This window comes from Podarcis liolepis (genome assembly GCF_965112155.1).
Source record: "Podarcis liolepis genome assembly, chromosome: 15".
Taxonomy (NCBI): domain Eukaryota; kingdom Metazoa; phylum Chordata; class Lepidosauria; order Squamata; family Lacertidae; genus Podarcis; species Podarcis liolepis.
The window spans coordinates 18,997,622-19,021,912 of record NC_139566.1 but is presented as its reverse complement, the minus strand read 5'-3'; the positions used below and the strand labels follow the sequence as shown (position 1 = coordinate 19,021,912).

Below are 24,291 nucleotides of genomic sequence, written 5' to 3'. Positions count from 1 at the left end.
CCGCTCACCGCTCCACCGGACTCTACTGCGGAAGCCACACACCGCCACCACAAGCACCGGATCTTCCAATTAGAGATAAAAGCCAAATCAAGCATTTTTTTAAAAAGGAATTAGAGGTAAATTGACTGATTTGGTGAAACGGAAGCAAAAAAGGAAGTCGGCTTCTGATTTCTGCGGACAGGCTCTGCAAGGGGATTTTTTTTGTGTGTGAATGGGGAGCAGAGTGGCATTTGCAGCTATGGAGATTTAGTAAAAGTTTAACTTTGGACTTTTGAGACTCTCTTTCCTTTGGATACATACTGAACAGCTGTGTCAAGTTGTCCTTTCGATACAAATTGATTTGTAATGATTTGTTAGGTCTCTGGACCGTAATAAAGATTGATTGGATACAAATTGACATTTGGACAGAATTTGACAGGTTGCTACTTTGGCAGAGTAGAAAGTAAAAAGACTTGGATAAAAGTGTTGTGGAAATACAAGCCCCAATTTTAAACCCTGGAACTTAGTGGCACAAAGCCAAAGCTAAGCAGGAGAACTCTCCATCACACTAGGGGAGAAATTCCCCAAGAAGGAAGGAGAACCTGGAATAGTTTTGGAATTAATATTTAGTGCTTATTGAAGACCAGGGGATTTACGCAATACTACCTGCCAAGAAATAACTTTAATATCTTTGGACATTCTGGATGTACATATTTTAAGCCTAAAGGTTGGAAGATTTGGATTACAATATATAGTTCACATGGATTTACATTTTGGATTTTAGAAATTTTGGACTTTGGAAATTCTGGACGTATATATTTTAAGCTTAAAGGTTGGAAGATTTAGATTACAATATACAGTTCAAAATAAAAGCATTCAGTTATGGGGAAACTTTCTGGCCTAGAACTGGCTGGTAAACAAGACACAGGAGCTGTCACAAGGAAATCTGCTATTGATAGGAGACGTGCAAGTACACAGGAAGAGACAATGGAAAAAACAGGGGAAACAGAACATACTGACCTTCTCACACAGCAACTTATGGAATTTAGACAGGAGATGGTGCAGTCAATGAAAAATTTGGCTCAACAAGTGCATTTGGATATGGAAAAATCTAATAAATTACTGACAGAACAATTTGGAAAATTAGGTGAGAAGGTCAATGTTATGTTTCCAAGGGGTTGCTCGAGAGCAAGCAGGCAAATACCTCCCTATTCGGCTGTGAAGCCTTACTTTTGCTGCAAAAATAAACTTTATCTGTCCAGAGCGCCACTCTCCCGTGGCTGACTCATTCACTGGCAGAATCCGTGAGTGGGCGGGGCTTAAACTTTCCCCAGCAAAGTAATTTCTTGACGCCCAGTCTGCGCCTCCCCTCTCGGTGCAAAACCTTACTGCGCAAGTAGGGTGTGGGTAACGGTGGAACTCTCCCCTCCCCGCTTTACCCAGACAAGGTGTCTCGCCTCCTCCGAACCCTGCAGCTCCTCTCCACTGGAGGCGTGGTTACTCTCCCCCGCCGAGGAGGAGCTGCTTTCCACGACGTTTGGGGGCTCTCTGTAATCCATCCGACTTTTCCTCTCTTCCTCCTGCACCGATGGCAGTTCCCTGACAGTCAATAATATAGAAACGAAAGTTGATAAGTTAGAAAAAACTATTGAAGAGTTAGGACATTTGAAGGAAGAACGAAAAGCTGTTATGGGGACGGTGGGAGGTCTACAAGAGAAACAAAATGACTTGGAAGATCAAATCCTCCTCTTGCAGTTGAGAGGGGGGAAACAGTGAGAATAAGAGGCCTACCAGATTCAGAAGCAGACAAGAACTTAGAAACATATGTTACAAAGACAATTGCAGAGTGGATGGGGGAGAGGCATGAGTGGGTGGCAGAAATGACTAAGAGCTGTTTTAGGGTACGGACGAGAGAAAGTTGACAGAGAAGGCAGCCAGGAGATGTCTTATTAAAATTTGCTACAAAAAATAAATAAATGAGGGATGCAATTCTTCAGAAAAATTTTGAGGACAATCTCGTGGTTGCTGGAAAGAAAGTCAATATTTTTCAGGAGATTCCATTTAAACTTAAACTCAGAAGACAAAAATACCGTTTTTTTACAACAGCATTGAGAAGAGTAGACATTAAATATAAATGGGAATACCCAGAGGGGATCTTGTTTACATTTATGAAAAAGATAAATAGGCTGACAACAGAATACCAGGCCAAAGAATTTTTTGAAAAACACAGAAGAGACCTAAACACTGGACATGACAACCCACTAGCAGAACAAGCAGCTGCTTTGGAGCGGCTTTCACTGGAAGGAGCAACAGGTGGAAAAACAGATATTGTAAGCGACTCTGACAATGGCCAATCTTAAAATACTAAGCTGGAATGTTAACGGTTTGAATAGCAAAGCTAAATGTAACAGAATTGTACATGTAATCTCAAAACAAAAATTGGATATAATTTGTCTTCAGGAAACACATATTGCATACTTTTCTAAATTCTGTTCTTCCTCTGAGTCTGGTAGCCCTCTTATTCTCACTGTTCTTTCCCTCCCTCTCAGCTGCAAACGAAGAATTTGATCTTCCAGATCACTTTGTTTCTCTTGCAGGCCTCCCACCATTCCCATAACAGTTTTCTGTTCCTCCTTCAAATGTCCTATCTCCTCGCTGATTTTTTCCAAATTGTCAACTTTAGTTTCTAAATTATTGACCTTCTCACCCAATTTCCCAAATTGTTCTGTCAGCAATTTATTAGATTTTTCCAAATCTGAATGCACTTCCTGAGCCAAATTTTTCATGGGCCGAACCATCTCCTTTCTAAATTCAGTAAATTGCTGTGTGAGAAGGACAGCATGTTCTGCTTTCCCTATTTTTTCTGTTATTGTCTCTTCTTGTACACTTGCACGTCTCCTTTCACTAGTGGCCTTCCTTGTAACAGCACCTGCATCCTGTTTTCCTGCCATATCTAAACTAGAGAGTTTTCCCACAGTTTAATGTCTTAATAATAATAATAATAATTTATTTATACCCCACCCATCTGGCTGGGGTTCCCCAGCCACTCTGGGCGGCTTCCAACAAAACACTAAAATACAATAACCTATTAAACATTAAAAGCTTCCCTAAACAGGGCTGCCTTCAGATGTCTTCTAAAAGTTTGGTAGTTATTTTTCTCTTTAACATCTGGTGGGAGGGCGTTCCACAGGGCGGGTGCCACTACTGAGAAGGCCCTCTGCCTGGTTCCCTGTAACTTGGCTTCTCGCAGCGAGGGAACCGCCAGAAGGCCCTCGGCACTGGACCTCAGTGTCCGGGCAGAACGATGGAGGTGGAGACGCTCCTTCAGGTATACTGGACTGAGGCCGTTTAGGACTTTAAAGGTCAGCACCAACACTTTGAATTGTGCTCGGAAACGTACTGGGAGCCAGTGTAGGTCTTTCAAGACTGGTCTCGGTGGTCAGTGGTGTCAAAAGCCGCTGAGAGATCCAGCAGAACTAGGAAACAGCTCTCACCTTTGTCCCTAGCCCGCAACCAAGGCAGTTTCATGAGGCCTGAATCCCTACTGGAAGGGATCCAAATGGTCCACTTCTTCCAGGCGTGCCTGAAGTTGTTCAGCAACCACTCGCTCAATCACCTTGCCCAAGAATGGAAGATTTGAGCCTGGGATATTATGATCTGTTCAAGGTCACACCTGTGTTTCTTGGTTCTGCCCAAAAGTGAAAGTATTTTACCACTCCCAAGCTAAACCATAAATTTTTCCTTTACCCCATAAACGTTACCCCCCTCCCTACCAGTCCCTTCCATACAATGAAAAAAACAACAAAAAGATGGGAGAGAGTAAAAAGTCCAATAAACCCATAAAAAACAGGAAATGACTGTTGTTGCTCTCAGACCCCTTGCACCCCAGCCAAATCTTTCTATGTTCAAAATTGCATACCCTATATCAAATAGGACATTTCTTACCCAGATCAAAGCCTAGAATTAAACAAAAACCAACAGAAACTATTAATATAGAGTTGTGTACTTCTCTTCAGTAGTTCTTTTCCTTTTCAAAGAGGTGGCGGCAAATAAGAGGTTATCCAAATTTTTAATTGTAATTCAAAATATAAATCCAAATGTATTGTTCTCCAATATATTGTAATCCAAGTCTTCCAATTTTAAGGTTTGAGAGATATGCGTCCAAGAATATCCAAAATTGTTGGCAGGTAGTATTGCATAAATTCCCCTGGTCTTCAGTAGGTACTGAATATACCGTATTTTTTGCTCTATAAGACTCACTTTTTCCCTCCTAAAAAGTAAGGGGAAATGTGTGTGCGTCTTATGGAGCGAATGCAGGCTGAGCAGCTATCCCAGAAGCCAGAACAGCAAGAGGGATTGCTGCTTTCACTGCACAGTGATCCATCTTGCTGTTCTGGCTTCTAAGAGTCATAATTTTTTTCTTCTTGTTTTCCTCCTCCAAAAACTAGGTGCGTCTTGTGGTCTGGTGCGTCTTATAGAGCGAAAAATACGGTAACTCCAGCTATTCCAGGTTCTCTTTCCTTCTTGGGGAATTTCTTCCCCAATATAATAGAGAGTTCTCCTACTTAGCCTCTGTTTTGTATCACCAAGTTCCAGGGCTTAAAATTAAAGCTTGTATTTCCACAGCTCTTTTATACAAGTCTTTTTGCTTTCTACTCTACCAAAGTACCAATCTGTCAAACTCTGTCCAGCTGTCAAATTGTATCCCACCAGTATCCAAAGGACAACTTGACACAACTGGAACTAATATGTGTCTAAAAGAAAGAGAGTCTCACAAATGTCAGAAAAATACAAAGTCTCCATTAGCTGCAATTACTCTCTGCTCCCATTCACAAAAAGTCCCCTTGCAGAGCTTGCCCGCAGAAATCGGAAGCTGACTTCCTTTTTGGCTTCCTTTTTACCAAATCAGTCAATTTAAAGCTAATTTCTTCTCTAAAAGCTTTATTTGGTTTGTACCTCTTAATTGGAAAATCCACTGCTTACGGTGGCAGTGTGTGGCTTTGGCTGCAGGATGCATTAGAGCTGTGAGCGGACTCAAGCCTCTTTCTTCCCTGACGCAGCACCGGCAGCTGGGGGGTCGGATTACGGCGAGTTACCAATGCTCCGCTGGACCCCTGGAGTCTCCACTCTTCCGTGGGGATTTTTCGGGGGGCGCCTAGCCCTGGAGCTCACCCCTAAAGCCCTGACAGCCTAGACTGTGTCCTTCCTTAATAGGACAACACGGAGCTCACCACCATTTCCCTTTGCAGTGGACCGGAAGTCTGCGTCCTGTTCCTCCTTACCCATCATCTCCCCATGCTGGCCTGTGGCATTATCTTCCTGTCAGGATCAGCACTAGTGACCTCCCATTTGGATTACTGCAATGGGTTCCACATGAAGGTGACCTTCAAAATGTTCTGGAAACTTTGGTTAGTGCTGACAATAGCTGTGGGGACATAGCTTGGGGCTGTGCAGCAGAACCATATCTCATACCTCACCCTCTTTCGTAGATCCCAGTCTGCTTTCAGGTGTACATATCTGGTTGGAAGAGGTACATATAGAAAGATACTTCAGGTATCATGGCCCTAATTCTGAAGGGTAAATATATTCCCACCCTTCAGTTTCGCTATAATCCTGTCTAATGTTGGTGTAATTAAATGAGTTCATATCATTCACAAGGGCTTAGATCGGTCTAGTTTATTGCACAGGAGCTCCTCTGTTATTGCTAAATCTTTCAAATATTTTGAAGCAACAGATAGGTAGCCGTGTTGGTCTGCCATAGTCAAAATAAATAAAAAAAATAAAAAATAAAAAATAAAAAAATAAAAAAGAAGAAGTATCTGAAGAAGTGTGCATGCACACGAAAGCTCATACCAAGAACTAACTTAGTTGGTCTTTAAGGTACTACTGGAAGGAATTTTTTTATTTTGAAGCAACAGTTAGTCAATGGAATGAGCTAACTTGGTGATCCAGTTGGATAGCTTTAAAAGAGGATCAGGCCAATTCATGGAGGAGGCTATAGGTACGTTTGCACAATTGTAGGCTGTAAGCCACTGCATGCTGCTTGCTAGGAATCACAAGTAGGAATAACTTTCTTGCACCCAGGTACTGCTTGCAGGCATCTCAAGAGGCCTCTTTTTGGTCACTGTGAGAACAGGATGCTGGATGAAGTGGGCCAATCCAGCAGGCTTTGCTTAGGTACTTACAGATGTCATGGTGATTTTAATAAATCTGACTGGATAGAATTTTGGATCTGACCTTTTCTTCTTACTTTAGGATTGGGACACTAGGAAAGGGGGATTGTCCCCCCACAGAAAGGGAAGGCTGCCATTGGAAGACAAAGAAGGTCATTCATCGATATAAACCTTTCAAGAACTGTACCACATGCTGCAAACATTTCTTTGAGCTCGGAAATTCAAGTGGCCCCCAACCCAAATAGCAAATTGTTGAATGGCATGCATCTGTAAGATGATACCATGTCACTGGCACACCGTGGTCCTCTAGCCGCTTCTTGTACAACAGCCCATCGTCCCGGAGAACATCATATTCACAGGTTAGAATGAAAGTCTCTGGGAGCTGGCGGATTATGTCATCCTCTGCGTGAAGGGGGGCACACATTGTCTCAGCACCTCTTTTAACTTGTTCATAAAGTTCTTCTGAAAATGGAGCAGGTTCTACAGGAACATAGCCCCTAGCTTTAAATTCTTCGGGAATGTTATCAGCACTTATCCATTTTCGGAATTTCTCCCTCAAATCAGGAGGGACATGGGTGCCTTTCAGAACTCCATCTATATTCATTGTCTTCCCAGTGAGATATGTCAAACCAAATTTGATAATTCGTTTCCTGAACAAGGGAGGAACTGATTGGTTTTGCTGATAGGATGGCAAATTGAAGTCCACTGATTGTAGGAATGGGTTGATAAGGACCTGAGCTCGCAGTCTTGGGAGGTCCTCTCTGGTCACCAGTTCTTGACAAATAGCTGTTGCAAATGTGCCTCCGCTACTCTCCCCAGCAATGGCAATGCAGTTGGGGTCCACTCCGTATTCCTTTGCATTCTTCAGAAAGTGTATTGTAGCAGTTAAACAGTCCAGCACAGGGACTGGATAGAGATGCTCAGGTGCTAAACGAAATCTAAAGAGAAAACAAGATATCACCCACACTCAAAATCATACACTTCACAGAAAAGGACCGTTTTCCTGCATTACGTATTGCAAGTTCTGGGAATCTTTTTCACTCCTAGGGCCACATTCGTTTCTGTGCAACCTTGTGGGGGTCACATGGCAGTTGTGGGTGGGACCTGAGACAAAAATGGAAAGCAAATGCAAATCTTCCCTTTGGACAAATAGGCTGTGTAGTGGTTGGGAGTTACTCGTGCGTAATCCTGCCCCGTTTGGGCATTAGATTCCCTGGTTAAACCCTTCGGACTGCACAGCCCATCTCAGCGTGGCTGCCCTTAGTCACTCGTAGAATCTGTCTGTGGGCGTTTCTTAAAGCGCTGCCAACATAAGAGCTGTTTGACGCCTAAGCGTCTCCGCCTCTCACTGCGCGGGAGTCTCCTGCGCAGGGTGGGCCTGGGTAGCGGGGTGCCTGGGCTCTCCTCACTAACTTCCAGCAAAGAGTCCTGGAGCCCCTGCACCTCCTGGTCCCATTGCTCTCCTGGATCCCTGGTGTTACACTTATTCCCTTCCCCTTCTTCCCAGCCGAGTCTCCCCCTAGCGCTGGGACCTTCTCCTGCAGAATCAGAGACCCTCTCCTTCTCCCGTGCCTCTGATGTCAGTTCCCTGACAGGCTGTTTCATTACAACACACCTTTCTCCACCCTCCAGCGGCTTCCTTCTTGCTTTCCCTTGTCCATTAGCAGGCTCCACTGCAGCTCTCCTGATCAAGTTAGCAAGACTCCTAGCAATCACTCATACCAATGGGTACTAGTCACAAGGATGGTGTGCTGCCACTACTATCAGAGGCAGTAATGCTTCTGAATACCAGCTGCTGGAAATTGCAGCTGGGGAGAAAGCTCTTCTGCTCAGGTCTTGCTTTATGACACCAGTCTTAAAATAACTATATTGGATCTGATATAAGAATTAGAGATCCAAGTTGTATATACAAGGTGTGACTGGAAAGTTTGGTGAATGGTCACAAAAATGGGACAGTGAGAAATATTCAAGCATACAATTGGCATTGGAAACCCATGAAATACTCATAATTGTGTACGGAGATGAAGCTATAACTCGAAAGACACTGTATGTGTGGTTTAAGCGTTTCCGTGAAGGGCGGCAAACCACTGAAGATGACCCTTGGTCTGGAAGACCATCGATGAGCAGAATGGCAGCAAATGTCAACAGAGTTTGTGAATTACTGATGCGGGATCGGCGTTTGTCCATCCGAATGATGGCGGAAGAATTGCGTATTCCGCATGAAATCATTACTGGGTTGTCCCACCCTCCATATTCTCCCGATCTAGCCCCAGTTGATTTTTTTCTTTTTCCAAAACTGAAATCTGCTCTGAAAGGGCACGGATTTTCCAACATTTCACACGTCCAAGCTGCTGTGACGAGGGAAGCTGTTGTCAATGGTGCATTGTATCAGAGGGGGCCTACTTTGAAGGCCTGTAAGGTATGGATGAATCCCTAGCCGGAATTAAGATTGCCGGAAGAAATATCAACAACCTCAGATATGCAGATGACACAACCTTGATGGCAGAAAGTGAGGAGGAATTAAAGAACCTTTTATTGAGGGTGAAAGAGGAGAGCGCAAAATATGGTCTGAAGCTCAACATCAAAAAAACAAAGATCATGGCCACTGGTCCCATCACCTCCTGGCAAATAGAAGGGGAAGAAATGGAGGCAGTGAGAGATTTTACTTTCTTGGGCTCCATGATCACTGCAGATGGCGACAGCAGCCACGAAATTAAAAGACGCCTGCTTCTTGGGAGAAAAGCAATGACAAACCTAGACAGCATCTTAAAAAGTAGAGACATCACCTTGCCAACAAAGGTCCGTATAGTAAAAGCTATGGTTTTCCCAGTAGTGATGTATGGAAGTGAGAGCTGGACCATAAAGAAGGCTGATCGCCGAAGAATTGATGCTTTTGAATTATGGTGCTGGAGGAGACTCTTGAGAGTCCCATGGACTGCAAGAATATCAAACCGATCCATTCTTAAGGAAATCAGCCCTGAGTGCTCACTGGAAGGACAGATCCTGAAGCTGAGGCTCCAATACTTTGGCCACCTCATGAGAAGAGAAGACTCCCTGGAAAAGACCCTGATGTTGGGAAAGATGGAGGACACAAAGAGAAGGGGACGACAGAGGACGAGGTGGTTGGATAGTGTCTTCGAAGCTACCAGCATGAGTTTGACTAACCTGCGGGAGGCAGTGGAAGACAGAAGTGTGTGGCGTGCTCTGGTCCATGGGGTCACAAAGAGTCGGACGCGACTAAACAACAACAAGGTATGTATGTTCAAATATTTCTCGCTGTCCAATTTCTGTGACCATTCACCAAACTTTCTGGTCATGCCTTGTATTTTTATTTTAATAATGTTCAATGTTTCACTTTTTATTCCATTTAACCTTAAAAATGAGCAAGACTTTGTGTGTTCTGCGGATATGAGTCTCTGCATCCTACATTGCATTCCATCTTTCCTTCTCTAACTCTGAAAGTGGTGTTTATCAGAAATCCTTGGAAGTTTCCTGAAAGATAGATGGAAGAATGTCAATAAAGAGTGATAATGGGCTAGCTTGCCAGGGCAACATGGGACATCCGATACCTAGAATGGTCCAACGACCTAGTCACTTGTGGGCATCCCAAGGTACTAGTGGGGTGGGGGGAGAGAGAGATTGATAGCAGGAAGATTGTGACCTTTCTTGACACACGTGAAGGGGAGGTTTTATGACTCTTAGTGTGCTATGTTACTATATAAACCAGGGGTCGGCAACGCTTACCGGCCGTGGGCTGAACTACTCCCACGGAGATTGTCCGTGGGACAGACCGGCACAGCGCGACACTGGAAATCGCATTGTGCACGTCCATGGTGCCAGAAATCGCGTCTGCGCATGCCCAGATGCTGAAAATTGTGCCTGCACAAAAGCTGTTTTAGGCATCTGGGCATGCACAGAAGCGATTTCCAGCACCGCTCGTGAGTCCCCGCACTGCGCTGCGTCGGTTTAGCGCAGTACGCGGGGGACTTGACCAGCAGGCGGCCCGGTTCCGGGGTGGCTCATGGGGCTGTAAAACGGTCTTCGTGGGCTGCATCTGGCCCATGGGCTGCACGTTGCCGACCCCTGATATAAGCTTTCGATCTGATGTGCCTCGGACAGACCTTCTTAACGGGCACATTGAATTGAGCTCTGTCCTATTGCAATAGATAAATAAAAACACCAGGTGCCTAACCAAGATGCTGGACCTGAAAATAGTTTTCTGTGATTTAAAAGGTGGTTTCTCACCTGGGTAACGAACAAGGTGGTGTTGAAGTGAATTCTTACCACAGATTCCAGTAGGTTTCCGAGCACAATTCAAAATGTTGGTGCTAACCTTTAAAGCCCTAAACAGCTATGACCCTGTATACCTGAAGGAGCGTTTCCATCCCCATCGTCCAACCCAGCTCCAAAGGATCTTCTGGTAGTTCCCTCATTGTGAAAGGTAACAGGGAACCAGGCAGAGGGCCTTTTTGGTAGCTGCACCCGCTCTGTGGAATGCCCCCCCCCCCCAGCAGATTTCAAGGAGTTAAACATCTACTGTATGTGATTTTTAAAAGACATCTGAAGGCAGCCCTGTCCAGGGAAGTTTTTAGTGTTTGATGTACTGTCTTTTTTCTTTTTTTTCATTGTGTGCATGGCAACCCAGTCAGATGGGCATCATAAAAAGAATTATTATTATTATTATCATCATCATTCCTCTGGACTCAGGAAAGGTTGGAAGCTGAGAGGCATTACGCATTGTTTCGGATACCAAGAGAGTGAAACCACTTACCCAACATTCACAACCACTGAATCACTTTCGTGGACAATGGAACAGCAGACGTTTTCACAGGCTCCTGGAAGAAAACATAAGCCCCACAAGCCCTCCATTACAATTTCCCCTGCTCATTCACACTGAAATCATTGTGAGTTGACACAGGCTTAGTCCTCCTAAAAGTAAATCTGTTGGAATAAAGAGATATAGCTAATTTAGATGAACTTATTTATTTATTTTTATGTCATAAATTGTATACTGTATGCCACTTGATTGTAGAAAACAACAACTTTTAATGAAGTTCCTCTGGGGAAAACTCAGTTGCATTGAACTCTTTGTAAATGGGGCATTCTGTGGTTTTACCCTCTCCTGATCTGTAGCAGAGATCAAGCAGTGTCAGTGGGTAAAAAACAAAACCAAACTTCCACCTACATTTCTTGGCTTCTTTCCAGTTATTTCTGATCTCCTCTTAAAGCCCTTTCATAAAAGTACCTTGGTACATGAAGCAGAAACACCTTCTTTGACATTTTTAGGATTTTCCATTGACTGTGACACTAGGAATTTTAATTTTAATTTATATATTTCTACTTATTTATTGAATTTATCTACCGCCCTATACCCAGAGGTCTCAGGGCGGTTCACAGAATTTCAGGGCCGTTCACAGAATTACTACAGAACTGGACGCCTTTGTAACAGGGGGCCTCAGCCCCGTTTTCTTGCTTCATGGTCCCATCTTGCATTAAACTTAAACTGCCTATAGGGGCAGTACAAACCACCCGAAGCCCTCCATAGCAAACATTTCAGGACTTTTATACTAATGTGCCAGCCCAAATTCTCCTCGAACAATGTAGTGAACCATTTTGAGACTCTTTCAAAGAACTTACGGATGCTTCCAAGGAGTCCAGCGCCTCCATGAAGATAGATGATTCCTCTCCTGTTCCCAGCAGCTGGTGTCTTGGGCCAGTACACCCTCACTGGCACCCCATCAAAAACCAGGTCCTTTCTGATCAAGTTTAAGTCCTTCTTTGTAGGTATGGCATCGTACACAGCCCTGCAGATGACATATCTATGGCAAATGCCCAGTTTTTCCAGAAACACTCCCTGTTTAAAACAAAACATTCAGCATTTATGATCAGCCTCAGATAGCTTTGCATATAAAAATCATATTTTGCATATATGCACTGCCTGTGGAATGAACCTCTCATATGTGGGGCAACTACATTGTACAGTGGTACCTTGCTTTACAACCATAATCCATTCCGGAGGTCCGTTTGTAAATCAAAACAGGTTAATATTATTATTATTATTATTATTATTATTATTATTATTATTATTATTATTATTATTATTATTATTTATACCCCGCCGATCTGGCTGGTTTCCCCAGCCACTCTGGGCGGCTTCCAACTGAATATTAAAAACTGTACAGCATCAGACATTAAAAACCTCCCTAAAGAGGGCTGCCTTCAGTTGTCTTTTAAAAGTAAAATAGCTGTTTATTGCTTTGACATCTGCTGGGAGGGCATTCCACAGGGCAGGCGCCACTACCGAGAAGGCCCTCTGCCTGGTTCCCTGTAGCCTCACTTCTCGCAATGAGGGAACCGCCAGAAGGCCCTCGGCGCTGGATCTCAGTGTCCGGGCTGAACGATGGGGGTGGAGATGCTCCTTCAGGTATACAGGACCGAGGCCGTTTAGGGCTTTAAAGGTCAGCACCACCACTTTGAATTGTGCTCCGAAACGTACTGGGAGCCAATGCAGATCTCTCAAAACCAGTGTTATGTGGTCCCGGCGGCCAGTCAACCAGTCTAGCTGCCGCATTCTGGATTAATTACAGCTTCCGGGTCACCTTCAAAGGTAGCCCCACGTAGAGCGTGTTGCAGTAGTCCAAGCGGGAGATAACCAGAGCATGCACCACTCTGGCAAGACAGTCTGCAGGCAGATAGGGTCTTAGCCTGCGTACCAGGTAGAGCTGGTAGACAGCTGCCCTGGACACAGAGTTAACCTGCGCCTCCATGGACAGCTGTGAGTCCAAAATGACTCCCAGGCTGCACACCTGGTCCTTCAGGGGCACAGTTACCCCATTCAGGACCAGGGAATCCCCCACACCTGCCCGCCCCCTGTCCCCCAAAAGCAGCACTTCTGTCTTGTCAGGATTCAACCTCAATCTGTTAGCCGCCATCCATCCTCCAACCGCTTCCAGGCACTCACACAGGACCTTCACCGCCTTCACTGGTTCTGATTTAAAGGAGAGGTAGAGCTGGGTGTCATCTGCATACTGATGAACACCCAGCCCAAACCCCCTGATGATCTCTGCCAGTGGCTTCATATAGATATTAAAAAGCATGGGGGAGAGGACGGAACCCTGAGGCACCCCACAAGTGAGAGCCCAGGGGTCTGAACACTCATCCCCCCACCACCACTTTCTGGACACGGCCCAGGAGAAAGGAGCGGAACCACCGTATAACAGTACCCCCAGCTCCCAGCCCATCTAGACGGTCCAGAAGGATGTGATGGTCGATGGTGTCAAAGGCCGCTGAGAGATCCAGCAGAACTAGGAAACAGCTCTCACCTTTGTCCCTAGCCCACCGGAGATCATCAACCAGTGTGACCAAGGCAGTTTCAGTGCCATGATGAGGCCTGAATCCTGATTGGAAGGGATCCAAATGGTCCGCATCCTGCAGGCGTGCTTGGAGTTGTTTGGCAACCACCCGCTCAATCACCTTGCCCAAGAATGGTAAATTTGGGACTGAGCGATAATTGGCCAAATAGGCTGGGTTTAAAGATATTTTAAGAAGCGGTTTAATGACCGCCTCTTTCAGCGGGTCTGGGAAGGCTCCCTCACAGAGGGAAGCATTCACTACCCCGCATAGCCCATCGCCCAGCCCTTCCCGGCTTGCTTTTATCAGCCAGGATGGGCAAGGATCAAGGAGACAGGTGGTCGGTTTCACTTGTCCAAGCAGCCTATCCACATCTTCAGAGGTAACAAATTGGAATTGATCCCATGTAACAGGACTAGACAGAACTCTAGCACTCTCCCGCCCTGGCCCTGCTCCCACGGTGGAGTCTACCTCCCTCTGAATCTGAGCGACTTTATCTGCAAAAAAACTTTGCAAAAGCATTGCAGGAGATCTTGGGGTCCCTTCCAGGCCCCGGTGGTACAAGTGGTTCTGATAGATTGCGAACCACCTGAAAAAGTCTCCTGCTGCTGTTTTCTGCAGATGCAATGGAGGCGGCGAAGAAAGCCCTCTTCGCCGTCGCCATTGCCACTTGGTAGGCTCGACGTTGAGCTCTAGCCCGTGTCCGGTCTGATTCAGTAAGAGTTTTCCGCCACCGGCGCTCTAGCCATCTCAACGATTGTTTCATCACCCTCAGCTCCGGGGGAAACCACGGGGCTGTCCAGGCTCCATGCAATCGGAGAGGGCGCTTCGGAGCCAGACAGTCAATTGCCCTGGTTAACTCCGCATTCCAGCGGGACACCAGGGAATCAGCTGAAAGGCCATCAACTTGGGATAAAACATCCCCTACCACTCTCTGGAAGCCAATTGGATCCATTAAGTGGCGGGGGCGGACCATCCGAATCGGACCATCCGAATCGGTCCCTTGGGTTGTAACCCAAGGCGCGGTTTCGCCACAGGGGCCTCCCCAATTTTTTTTTCATATACCAAAAAAATGGGTTGTAATCCAAAAAAAGGTTGCAAACCGGGACACGCACTTCCAGGTTTGACTTGTTTGTAATCCAAAATGTATGCAAACCAATATGTATGCAGACCAAGGTACCACTGTATATCCTTTCATTCACCACTCACCTCTTGGAGTTTGGGTTGGCATGAAGCGCCCCCCCCCCATAAGAACGTAAAAAGAGCTAGCCTTCTCCTTTGTGAATTTGGATACTTATCCAACTTGGCAGCCATCACTGTCCCCTGTGAAAGAGACTTCCATAGTTTGAAAATGTCCAGTGCAAACAAGTCCCCTCTTATAGCTTTCCTGAATCTTCCAACATTTACCGTATTTTTCGCCCTATAGGACGTACTTTTCCCCCTCCAAAAATGAAGGGGAAATGTGTGTGCGTCCTATGGGGCGAATGAAGGCTTTCGCTGAAGCCTGGAAAGCGAGAGGTGTCGGTGCGCACCGACCCCTCTCGCTCTCCAGGATTCAGGAGAGCCGCAGTGCCAGCCCCACAAGGTCGGGGGACAGCGGGGAGGCGGAACGCTGACATCCCGCTGTCTCCCGATGTGGTTTGGAGGCTGACGGCGGGGAGACGCGTGCTTCTCCCCGATGCCAGCCCCGCAAGCTCCGGGGACAGCTGGGAGGCGCAGCGCGTCTTCCCGCTGTCCCCGGACCTGGTGTGCAGGCGGGCGGCAGGGAGAAGAGCACTTCTCCCCGTTGCCTGCCCCGCAAGCGCCTGGGGGGGGGAAAATAATTTTTTTTCTTTATTTCCCCCCCCCAAAAAAAACTTGGTGCATCCTATGGGGCAAAAAATACAGTAGTTCTAGTGTCATGAGACAGGGAGAAACATTTTTCTCTATCCACTTTCTCCATGACATGCACAAATTTTATAGACTGCTATCATGTCACCTGCAGCTTGCCTTTTCTCTAAACTAATAAATCCCAAACTCTGCAGCCTTTTTAATGGGGAGGGGGGGAGTATCACCCCAACCCCCTGATTGTGATATATGTAAAACAAACTTACCAGTTCAAGGAGATATCCCAATGCAAAAGAAAAAATATATAATTTTCTGCCGTGGGTGATTCCTGGAGGAATGTGGGTCCTTGTAAAATGATAATAAACTCCCCGTGCAAACAGCAAGGAGTGAATGAAAATGATCATATATAATAGCAGCATCCACAGAGTTCCACCAAATGCCATTTCCCTTCAGCTCAGAAGCACAGAGGTAGGGACCTCCCCTTTGACTGATGCCAAGTGGCTTTTATAGAAGAACAGTCTACAGCATGTGCAAGAGAACATCCTCGACCAACCCACATTGCTTTCAATTGAGAAGAAAAAAAAGTAATTTCGTAATCTGTTCAGAGATTGCAGGCTTTCATTCCTGGTTGCTGTGTTTGTTTTTCACACAGGGTGGAGTGTATGTGGAGGTGTGTGTATCTTCCCAACGCCTCCTCCAGAAGGTAGAGGTGCATGTGATTTCCATAGCCTCTGAAGGCCAATCAGGTCACGACAAGCATCCTTCCTTACAAGAGACACTGACTGGTCTCGCAACACGTCTTCATTTTTGTGGTGCTTGCCCTCCCACAGAAAATACTGTGGCGTCTTTCATCCCTCGTAATTCAGAGAGCGCACATTATCAGGGACGGCACATCAATGTCAGCGTTAACCTCCTGCCAACAGCAGTAGCACTGCCCCTGTCAGGACAGTGTGTTGAGCAAAGAGGTTGGCACTGTCCATGCACACAATGGGAGCCAATCCTGCTCTTGCGCAGATTTGATTGCTGCACATGCAACTCCACTTTTCATTTCTTTATTTCATTTCTTTATGGCAGCATCCAGCTTTTCAGTTTTCTCTGTGGACAGCTGTCAAGCACGGCACAGTTGAGGACTGTGTAACTCTCCTCACTCTTTTTCTTGATGAGGAGAGGGACATCATTGAAGGGGAAGGATTAGGTGTTCTCACACTGTAAGACATTTCCAAAGAAATCTCCCTCTTCTGCCAGGGGCAGGGAGGGTCCCTCCCAGCAGCCACCAGAAGTAGAAATCAGCAGGACGTTCTTGGTTTTTCTGAAAGCCACCTGCTTCAGAAATGGGCACTTTTATTTTTGAGGTGGCAAGAATACACAGAGGAATTATACCAGAAAGATATGGATGGCTCGTACACCCCGGGTAGTGTGGTTGCTGACCTTGAGACAGACATCCTGGAGAGTGAAGTCAAATGGGCCTTAGAAAGCACTTCAAATAACAAGGCCAGTGGAAGTGATGGTATTCCAGCTGAACTATTTAAAATTTTAAAAGATGATGCTGTTAAGGTATTATGGTATTATGGAGCGACAGCTAATCAATGGAATTAGCTAACTTGGTGACCTGGTTGGGTAGCTTTAAAAGAGGATCCGGCCAATTCATGGAGGAGGCTCTAGGAATGTTTGCATTATGACAGTTTGTATGCCAATGAATGCTGCTTATGTACTTACAGATGTCATGCTGATTTTAATAAATCCGACTGGGTAGAATTGTGGACCTGACCTTTTCTTCTTACTTTAAGACTGGGACAATAGGAAAGGGAGATTGTTCCCCCCACAGAAAGGGAAGGCTGCCATTGGAAGACAAAGAAGGAACTCCCGCAGGGCTGCCTAGGCTGCGGATGTCTTCCTGAAGCCTGGAGAGCGAGAGGGGTCGGTGCGCACCGACCCCTCTCGCTCTCCAAGCTTCAGCGAAAGCCTGCATTCGCCCCATAGGATGCACATAGATTTCCCCTTCATTTTTGGAGGGGAAAAAGTGTGTCCTATAGGGAGAAAAATACGGTATTTAAAATTTTAAAAGATGATGCTGTTAAGGTGCTACACTCAATACGCCAGCAAGTTTGGAAAACTCAGAAGTGGCCAGAGGATTGGAGAAGATCAGTCTACATCCCAATCCCAAAGAAGGGCAGTGCCAAAGAATGCTTCAACTACCGCACAATTGCACTCATTTCACACACTAGCAAGGTTATGCTTAAAATTCTACAAGGAAGGCTCAAGCAGTATGTGGACCGAGAACTCCCAGAAGTGCAAGCTGGATTTAGAAGAGGCAGAGGAACCAGAGACCAAATTGCAAACATGCTCTGGATTATGGAGAAAGCTAGAGAGTTCCAGAAAGACATCTACTTCTGCTTCATTGACTATGCAAAGGCTTTGACTGTGTCAACCACAGCAAACTATGGCAAGTTCTTAAAGAAATGGGAGTGCCTGATCACCTCATCTGTCTCCTGAGAAATCTCTATGTGGGACAAGAAGCTACAGTTAGAACTGGATATGGAACAACTGACTGGTTCAAAATTGGGAAAGGAGTACGACAAGGCTGTATATGGTCTCCCTGCTTATTTAACTTATATGCAGAATTCATCATGCGAAAGGCTGGGCTGGATGAATCCCTAGCCGGAATTAAGATTGCCGGAAGAAATATCAACAACCTCAGATATGCAGATGACACAACCTTGATGGCAGAAAGTGAGGAGGAATTAAAGAACCTTTTATTGAGGGTAAAAGAGGAGAGCGCAAAATATGGTCTGAAACTCAACATCAAAAAAACGAAGATCATGGCCACTGGTCCCATCACCTCCTGGCAAATAGAAGGGGAAGAAATGGAGGCAGTGAGAGATTTTACTTTCTTGGGCTCCATGATCACTGCAGATGGCGACAGCAGCCACGAAATTAAAAGACGCCTGCTTCTTGGGGAAAAAGCAATGACAAACCTAGACAGCATCTTAAAAAGTAGAGACATCACCTTGCCAACAAAGGTCCGTATAGTAAAAGCTATGGTTTTCCCAGTAGTGATGTATGGAAGTGAGAGCTGGACCATAAAGAAGGATGATCGCCGAAGAATTGATGCTTTTGAATTATGGTGCTGGAGGAGACTCTTGAGAGTCCCATGGACTGCAAGAAGATCAAACCGATCCATTCTTAAGGAAATCAGCCCTGAGTGCTCACTGGAAGGACAGATCCTGAAGCTGAGGCTCCAATACTTTGGCCACCTCATGAGAAGAGAAGACTCCCTGGAAAAGACCCTGATGTTGGGAAAGATGGAGGGCAGAAGGAGAAGGGGACGACAGAGGATGAGATGGTTAGATAGTGTCTTCGAAGCTACCAGCATGAGTTTGACCAAACTGCGGGAGGCAGTGGAAGACAGAAGTGCCTGGCGTGCTCTGGTCCATGGGGTCATGAAGAGTCAGACACGACTAAACAACAACAACTGTTTCTGGTGAACGGGGGTCGGGGGAGGTGTGGGGGAAACTGAATGGGGAAACTGTGCCCCTAAAGAACACAGGTCCCAAGTTATGGGGGGGGGAGTTGATAGCAGGAAGACGCCATACTTGTTTTCTATCCAATGACCTATGACCTTTCTTGACGCATGTAAAGGGGAAGTTTTATGACTCTTTGTATGCTGTGTTACTATATAAGCTTTCAATCTGATGTGCCTCGGACAGACCTTCTTAATGGGCACATTGAACTGAGCTCTGTCCTATTGCAATAGATAAATAAAAACACCAGGTGCCTAACCAAGATGCTGGACCTGAAAATAGTTTTCTGTGATTTAAAAGGTGGTTTCTCACCTGGGTAACGAACAAGGTGGTGTTGAAGTGAATTCTTACCAGAGATTCCAGTAGGTTTCCGAGCACAATTCAAAATGTTGGTGCTAACCTTTAAAGCCCTAAACAGCTGTGGACCTGTATACCTGAAGGAGCGTTTCCATCCCCATCGTCCAACCCAGCTCCAAAGGATCTTCTTGTGGTTCCCTCATTGTGAAAGGTGAGGTAACAGGGAACCAGGCAGAGGGCCTTTTTGGTAGCCGCACCCGCTCTGTGGAATGCCCCCCCCCCCAGCAGATTTCAAGGAGTTAAACATCTATGTGATTTTTAAAAGACATCTGAAGACAGCCCTGTCCAGGGACGTTTTTAGTGTTTGGTGTATTGGGTTTTTACTATTTTTTTCATTGGGTGCCAATGAATTATCATCATCATCATCATTCCTCTGGACTCAGGAAAGGTTGGAAGCTGAGAGGCATTACGCATTGTTTTGGATACCAAGAGAGTGAAACCACTTACCCGACATTCACAACCACTGAATCACTTTCGTGGACAATGGAACAGCAGACGTTTTCACAGGCTCCTGGAAGAAAACACAAGCCCTCCATTACAATTTCCCCTGCTCATTCACACTGAAATCATTGTGAGTTGACACAGGGTTAGTCCTCCTAAAAGTAAATCTGTTGGAATAAAGAGATATAGCTAATATAGATGAGCTTATTTATTTATTTTTATGTCATAAATTGTATACTGTATGCCACTTGATTGTAGAAAACAACAACTTTTAATGAAGTTCCTCTGGGGAAAACTCAGTTGCATTGAACTCTTTGTAAATGGGGCATTCTGTGGTTTTACCCTCTCCTGATCTGTAGCAGAGATCAAGCAGTGTCAGTGGGTAAAAACCAAAACCAAACTTCCACCTACATTTATTGGCTTCTTTCCAGTTATTTCTGATCTCCTCTTAAAGCCCTTTCATAAAAGTCCCCTGGTACATGAAGCAGAAACACCTTCTTTGACATTTTTAGGATTTTTCATTGACTGTGACACTAGGAATTTTAATTTTAATTTATATATTTCTACTTATTTATTGAATTTATCCACCGCCCTATACCCGGAGGTCTCAGGGCGGTTCACAGAATTTCTGGGCCGTTCACAGAATTACTACAGAACTGGACGCCTTTGTAACAGGGGGCCTCAGCCCCGTTTTCTTGCCTCATGGTCCCATCTTGCATTAAACTTAAACTGCCTACAGGGGCAGTACAAACCACCCGAAGCCCTCCATAGCAAACATTTCAGGACTTTTATACTAAGGTATAATGTATAATGCCCAAACTCTCCTCAAACAATGTAGTGAACCATTTTGAGACTCTTTCGAAGAACTTACGGATGCTTCCAAGGAGTCCAGCGCCTCCATGAAGATAGATGATTCCTCTCCTGTTCCCAGCAGCTGGTGTCTTGGGCCAGTACACCCTCACTGGCACCCCATCAAAAACCAGGTCCTTTCTGATCAAGTTTAAGTCCTTCTTTGTAGGTATGGCATCGTACACAGCCCTGCAGATGACATATCTATGGCAAATGCCCAGTTTTTCCAGAAACACTCCCTGTTTAAACCAAAACATTCAGCATTTATGATCAGCCTCAGATAGCTTTGCATATAAAAATCATATTTTGCATATATGCACTGCCTGTGGAATGAACCTCTCATATGTGGGGCAACTACATTGTACAGTGGTACCTTGCTTTACAACCATAATCCATTCCGGAGGTCCGTTTGTAAACCAAAACAGGTTGTAAGTCAAGGTGTGCTTTCACCACAGGGGCCTCCCCAATTTTTTTTTTCATAATCCAAAAAAATGGGTTGTAATCCAAAAAAAGGTTGCAAACCGGGGGGCCGGGACACACACTTCCAGGTTTGACTTGTTTGTAATCCAAAATATATACAAACCAATATGTATGCAAACCAAGGTACTACTGTATATCTTTTCATTCACCACTCACTTCTTGGGAGTTTGGGATGGCATGAAACTCTCTCTCTCTCTCTCTCCCTCCCTCCCTCTCTCCATAAGAATATAAAAAGAGCCTGTCGGTCCCGGCCTATGGCCCATCTAGTCCAGCAGATTATTCCTCCCAGTGCCTGTGGGAAACCTTCAAGCAGGATCTGAGCACAGGAGCCCTGTCCCCTATCTGGTGTACAGAAGCATTGCTGCCTTGAGCTGTAGAGGCAGAGCATAGCCATGCTGGCTAGCAGCCATCCATAGCCCTCTCTTTCGTTAATTTACCTTTGGATTCACAGTGCTTTTTTCTGGCAGGGGACACAGGGGTACGCATACCCCTAAACATTTTGTGAATCTTTGTACTTTTGTCCATTTACTGTATTTATTTTTCCTGATTTGAACTATTACATGGTGATTTTCTTGAGTCAAAATGAGAGTTTTCTAAACATTTTTTTTTTTTTAGAAAAAAGCACTGGCCATCACTGCCCCCTGTGAAAGAGACTTCCATAGTTTGAAAATGTCCAGTGCAAACAAGTCCCCTCTTATAGCTTTCCTGAATCTTCCAACATTTAGTTCTAGTGTCATGAGACAGGGAGAAACATTTTTCTCTATCCACTTTCTCCATGACATGCACAAATTATATAGACTGCTATCATGCAACCAGCAGCTTGCCTTTTCTCTAAACTAATAAATCCAAAACACTGCAGCCTTTTTTAGGGGGGGGGAGTATCACCCCAACCTCTTGATTGTGATATATGTAAAACAAACTTACCAGTTCAAGGAGATATCCCAATGCAAAAGATAAAAAATATAATTTTCTGCCGTGGGTGATTCCTGGAGGAATGTGGGTCCTTGTAAAATGATAATAAACTCCCTGTGCAAACAGCAAGGAGTGAATGAAAATGATCATATATAATAGCAGCATCCACAGAGTTCCACCAAATGCCATTTCCCTTCAGCTCAGAAGCACAGAGGTAGGGACCTCCCCTTTGACTGATGCCAAGTGGCTTTTGTAGAAGAACAGTCTACAGCATGTGCAAGAGAACATCCTCAGCCAAGAAGAGGTGCATGGGATTTCTATACTCTGAAGGCCAATCAGATCAGGGCATGCATCCTTCTTTTATCTAAAATATTTCCCCTGCAACACGCCTTCACAAATTGTTCTTCACAAATTGTTCTCATTAAAACGTTCTTCAACGCATCTTCACATAGCGTTCTCATACTTTGGCCTCTTTCATCCCTCATGATTCAGAGAGCCCAGGTTCTCATGGATGACACATTCATGCCAGTGTTGATTTCCTGCCAACAGCAGTATCACTGTCCTTGCCAGGACATAGTGGTGACAAAAGAGGTAATAATAATAATAATAATAATAATAATAATAATAATAATAATAATAATAATTATTATTATTATTATTATTATTATTTATTATTTATACCCCAGCCATCTGGCTGGGTTTCCCCAGCCACTCTGGGGGGCTTCCAACAAAGTATTAAAATACAGTGGTCTGTTAAACATTAAAAGCTTCCCTAAACAGGGCTGCCTTCAGATGTCTTGTAAGTCTGGTATCAATCAATCAGAACTTTATTAGCAAAGCCAACAGGCCACAGCTATACAAGAATTAAAAATAAAATAAAATAAACATAAAGAGGGGATAAAAACAAACAAAAGGAGGTCCGTCAGATGAACACGTCTGTCACTCAGATGGTGGCCCTCAATTTCACAGCTCTCTCGATGTACCTTGCGACCTTCTCTGTTGTCTGACTGTCCGTATCAGATAAGAGAAAGAACAGTATAATGTCTTGTGGACGGCCGGGGTTGGGTAGTCTGGTAGTTGTTATTCTATTTGACATCTGGTGGGAGGCCTTCTGCCTGGTTCCCTGTAACTTGGCTTCTCGCAGTGAGGGTATTGCCAGAAGGCCCTTGGTGCTGGACCTCAGCAGAATGATGGCGGTGGAGACGCTCCTTCAGGTATTCTGGGCCGAGGCCATTTAGGGCTTTACAGGTCAGCACCAACGCTTTGAATTGTGCTCGGAAATGTACTGGGAACTAATGTAGATCTTTCAAAACCGGTGTTATGTGGTCTTGGCGGCCGCTCCCAGTCACCAGTCTAGCTGCTGCATTCTGGATTAGTTGTAGTTCCTGGGTCACCTTCAAAGGTAGCCCCACATAGAGAGCATTGCAGTAATCCAAGTGAGATATAACTAGAGCATGCACCACTCTGGCGATACAGTCCACGGGCAGATAGGGTCTCAGCCTGTGTACCAGATGGAGCTGGTAAACAGCTGCCCTGGACACAGAATTGATCTTCACCTCCATGGACAGCTGTGAGTCCAAAATGACTCCCAGGCTGCACACCTGGTCCTTCAGGGGCACAATTACCTCATTCAGGACCAGGGCATCCTCCACACCTGCCCGCCTCCTGTCCCCCAGAAACAGTACTTCTGTCTTGTCAGGATTCAGCCTCAATCTGTTAGCTGTCATCCATCTTCCAACCACCTCCAGACACTCACAGGACCTTCACCACCTTCACTGGTTCTGATTTGAAAAAGAGGTAGAGCTGGATATCATCCGCATATTGATGAACACCCAACCCAAACCCCCTGATGATCTCTCCCAGTGGCTGCATGTAGATGTTGAAAAGCATGGGGGAGAGGACGGAACCCTGAGGCACCCCACAAGTGAGAGCCCAGGGGTCTGAACACTCATCCCCCACCACCACTTTCTGAACACGGCCCAGGAGGAAGGAGCGAAACCACTGTATAACAGTGCCCCCAGCCCCTCAAGACGGTCCAGAAAGATGTTATGGTCGATGGTATCAAAACCGCTGAGAGATCCAGCAGAACTAGGAAACAGCTCTCACCTTTGTCCCTAGCCTGCCAGAGATCATCGACCAACGTGACCAAGGCAGTTTCAGTCCCATGATGAGGCCTGATTCCTGAATGGAAGGGATCCAAAATGGTCCACTCCTTGCAGGCATGCCTGGAGTTGTTTAGCAACCACTCACTCAATCACCTTGCCCAAGAATGGAAGACTTGAGACTGGGCAATAGTTGGCCATATTGGCTGGGTCTAGAGATGTTTGTTTAAGAAGCAGTTTAAAGACCGCCTCTGTCAGCAGATCTGGAAAGGCTCCCTCACAGAGAGAAGCATTCACCCC

At 45.4% G+C, this 24,291-nt stretch overlaps 1 protein-coding gene and 1 long non-coding RNA gene across 3 annotated transcripts; one reads left to right on the top strand and one right to left on the bottom strand.

Annotated features, from left to right (window-relative positions):
* Positions 1-6,157: 6,157 nt before the first annotated feature.
* Positions 6,158-22,204, bottom strand: LOC310694783 (arylacetamide deacetylase-like 4). 2 transcript variants are annotated; one of them, XM_083478348.1, is made up of 4 exons: positions 21,902-22,204; positions 20,520-20,736; positions 19,655-19,718; positions 6,158-7,090 (listed from the first exon to the last, which is right to left on the bottom strand). In XM_083478348.1, exons 1-4 carry the CDS (start codon positions 22,076-22,078, stop codon positions 6,310-6,312), a joined length of 1,239 nt encoding a protein of 412 aa, XP_083334474.1. In that variant the 5' UTR covers positions 22,079-22,204; the 3' UTR covers positions 6,158-6,309. The 2 variants fall into 2 exon arrangements, with proteins under 2 accessions (XP_083334474.1, XP_083334473.1); XM_083478347.1 differs by lacking the exons at positions 19,655-19,718; positions 20,520-20,736; positions 21,902-22,204 and adding exons at positions 10,924-10,987; positions 11,790-12,006; positions 15,596-16,372.
* Positions 7,097-9,935, top strand: LOC310694809. Its single transcript, XR_014519822.1, has 3 exons — positions 7,097-7,305; positions 7,748-8,571; positions 9,405-9,935. It is a non-coding gene; the product is annotated as an uncharacterized lncRNA (long non-coding RNA).
* Positions 22,205-24,291: the final 2,087 nt, after the last annotated feature.

What these genes read in the sequence shown, in the direction of transcription:
- LOC310694783 (XM_083478348.1), bottom strand. Translation starts at nt 22,078, where the DNA reads ATGGCATTTGGTGGAACTCTGTGGATGCTGCTATTATATATGATCATT. An exon ending in TGGACTCCTTGGAAGCATCC is followed by an intron (nt 19,719 to 20,519) that starts GTAAGTTCTTCG and finishes GTTTTCTTCCAG; the next exon opens with GAGCCTGTGAAAACGTCTGC. An exon ending in TCAGTGGTTGTGAATGTCGG is followed by an intron (nt 7,091 to 19,654) that starts GTAAGTGGTTTC and finishes TTTTCTCTTTAG; the next exon opens with ATTTCGTTTAGCACCTGAGC.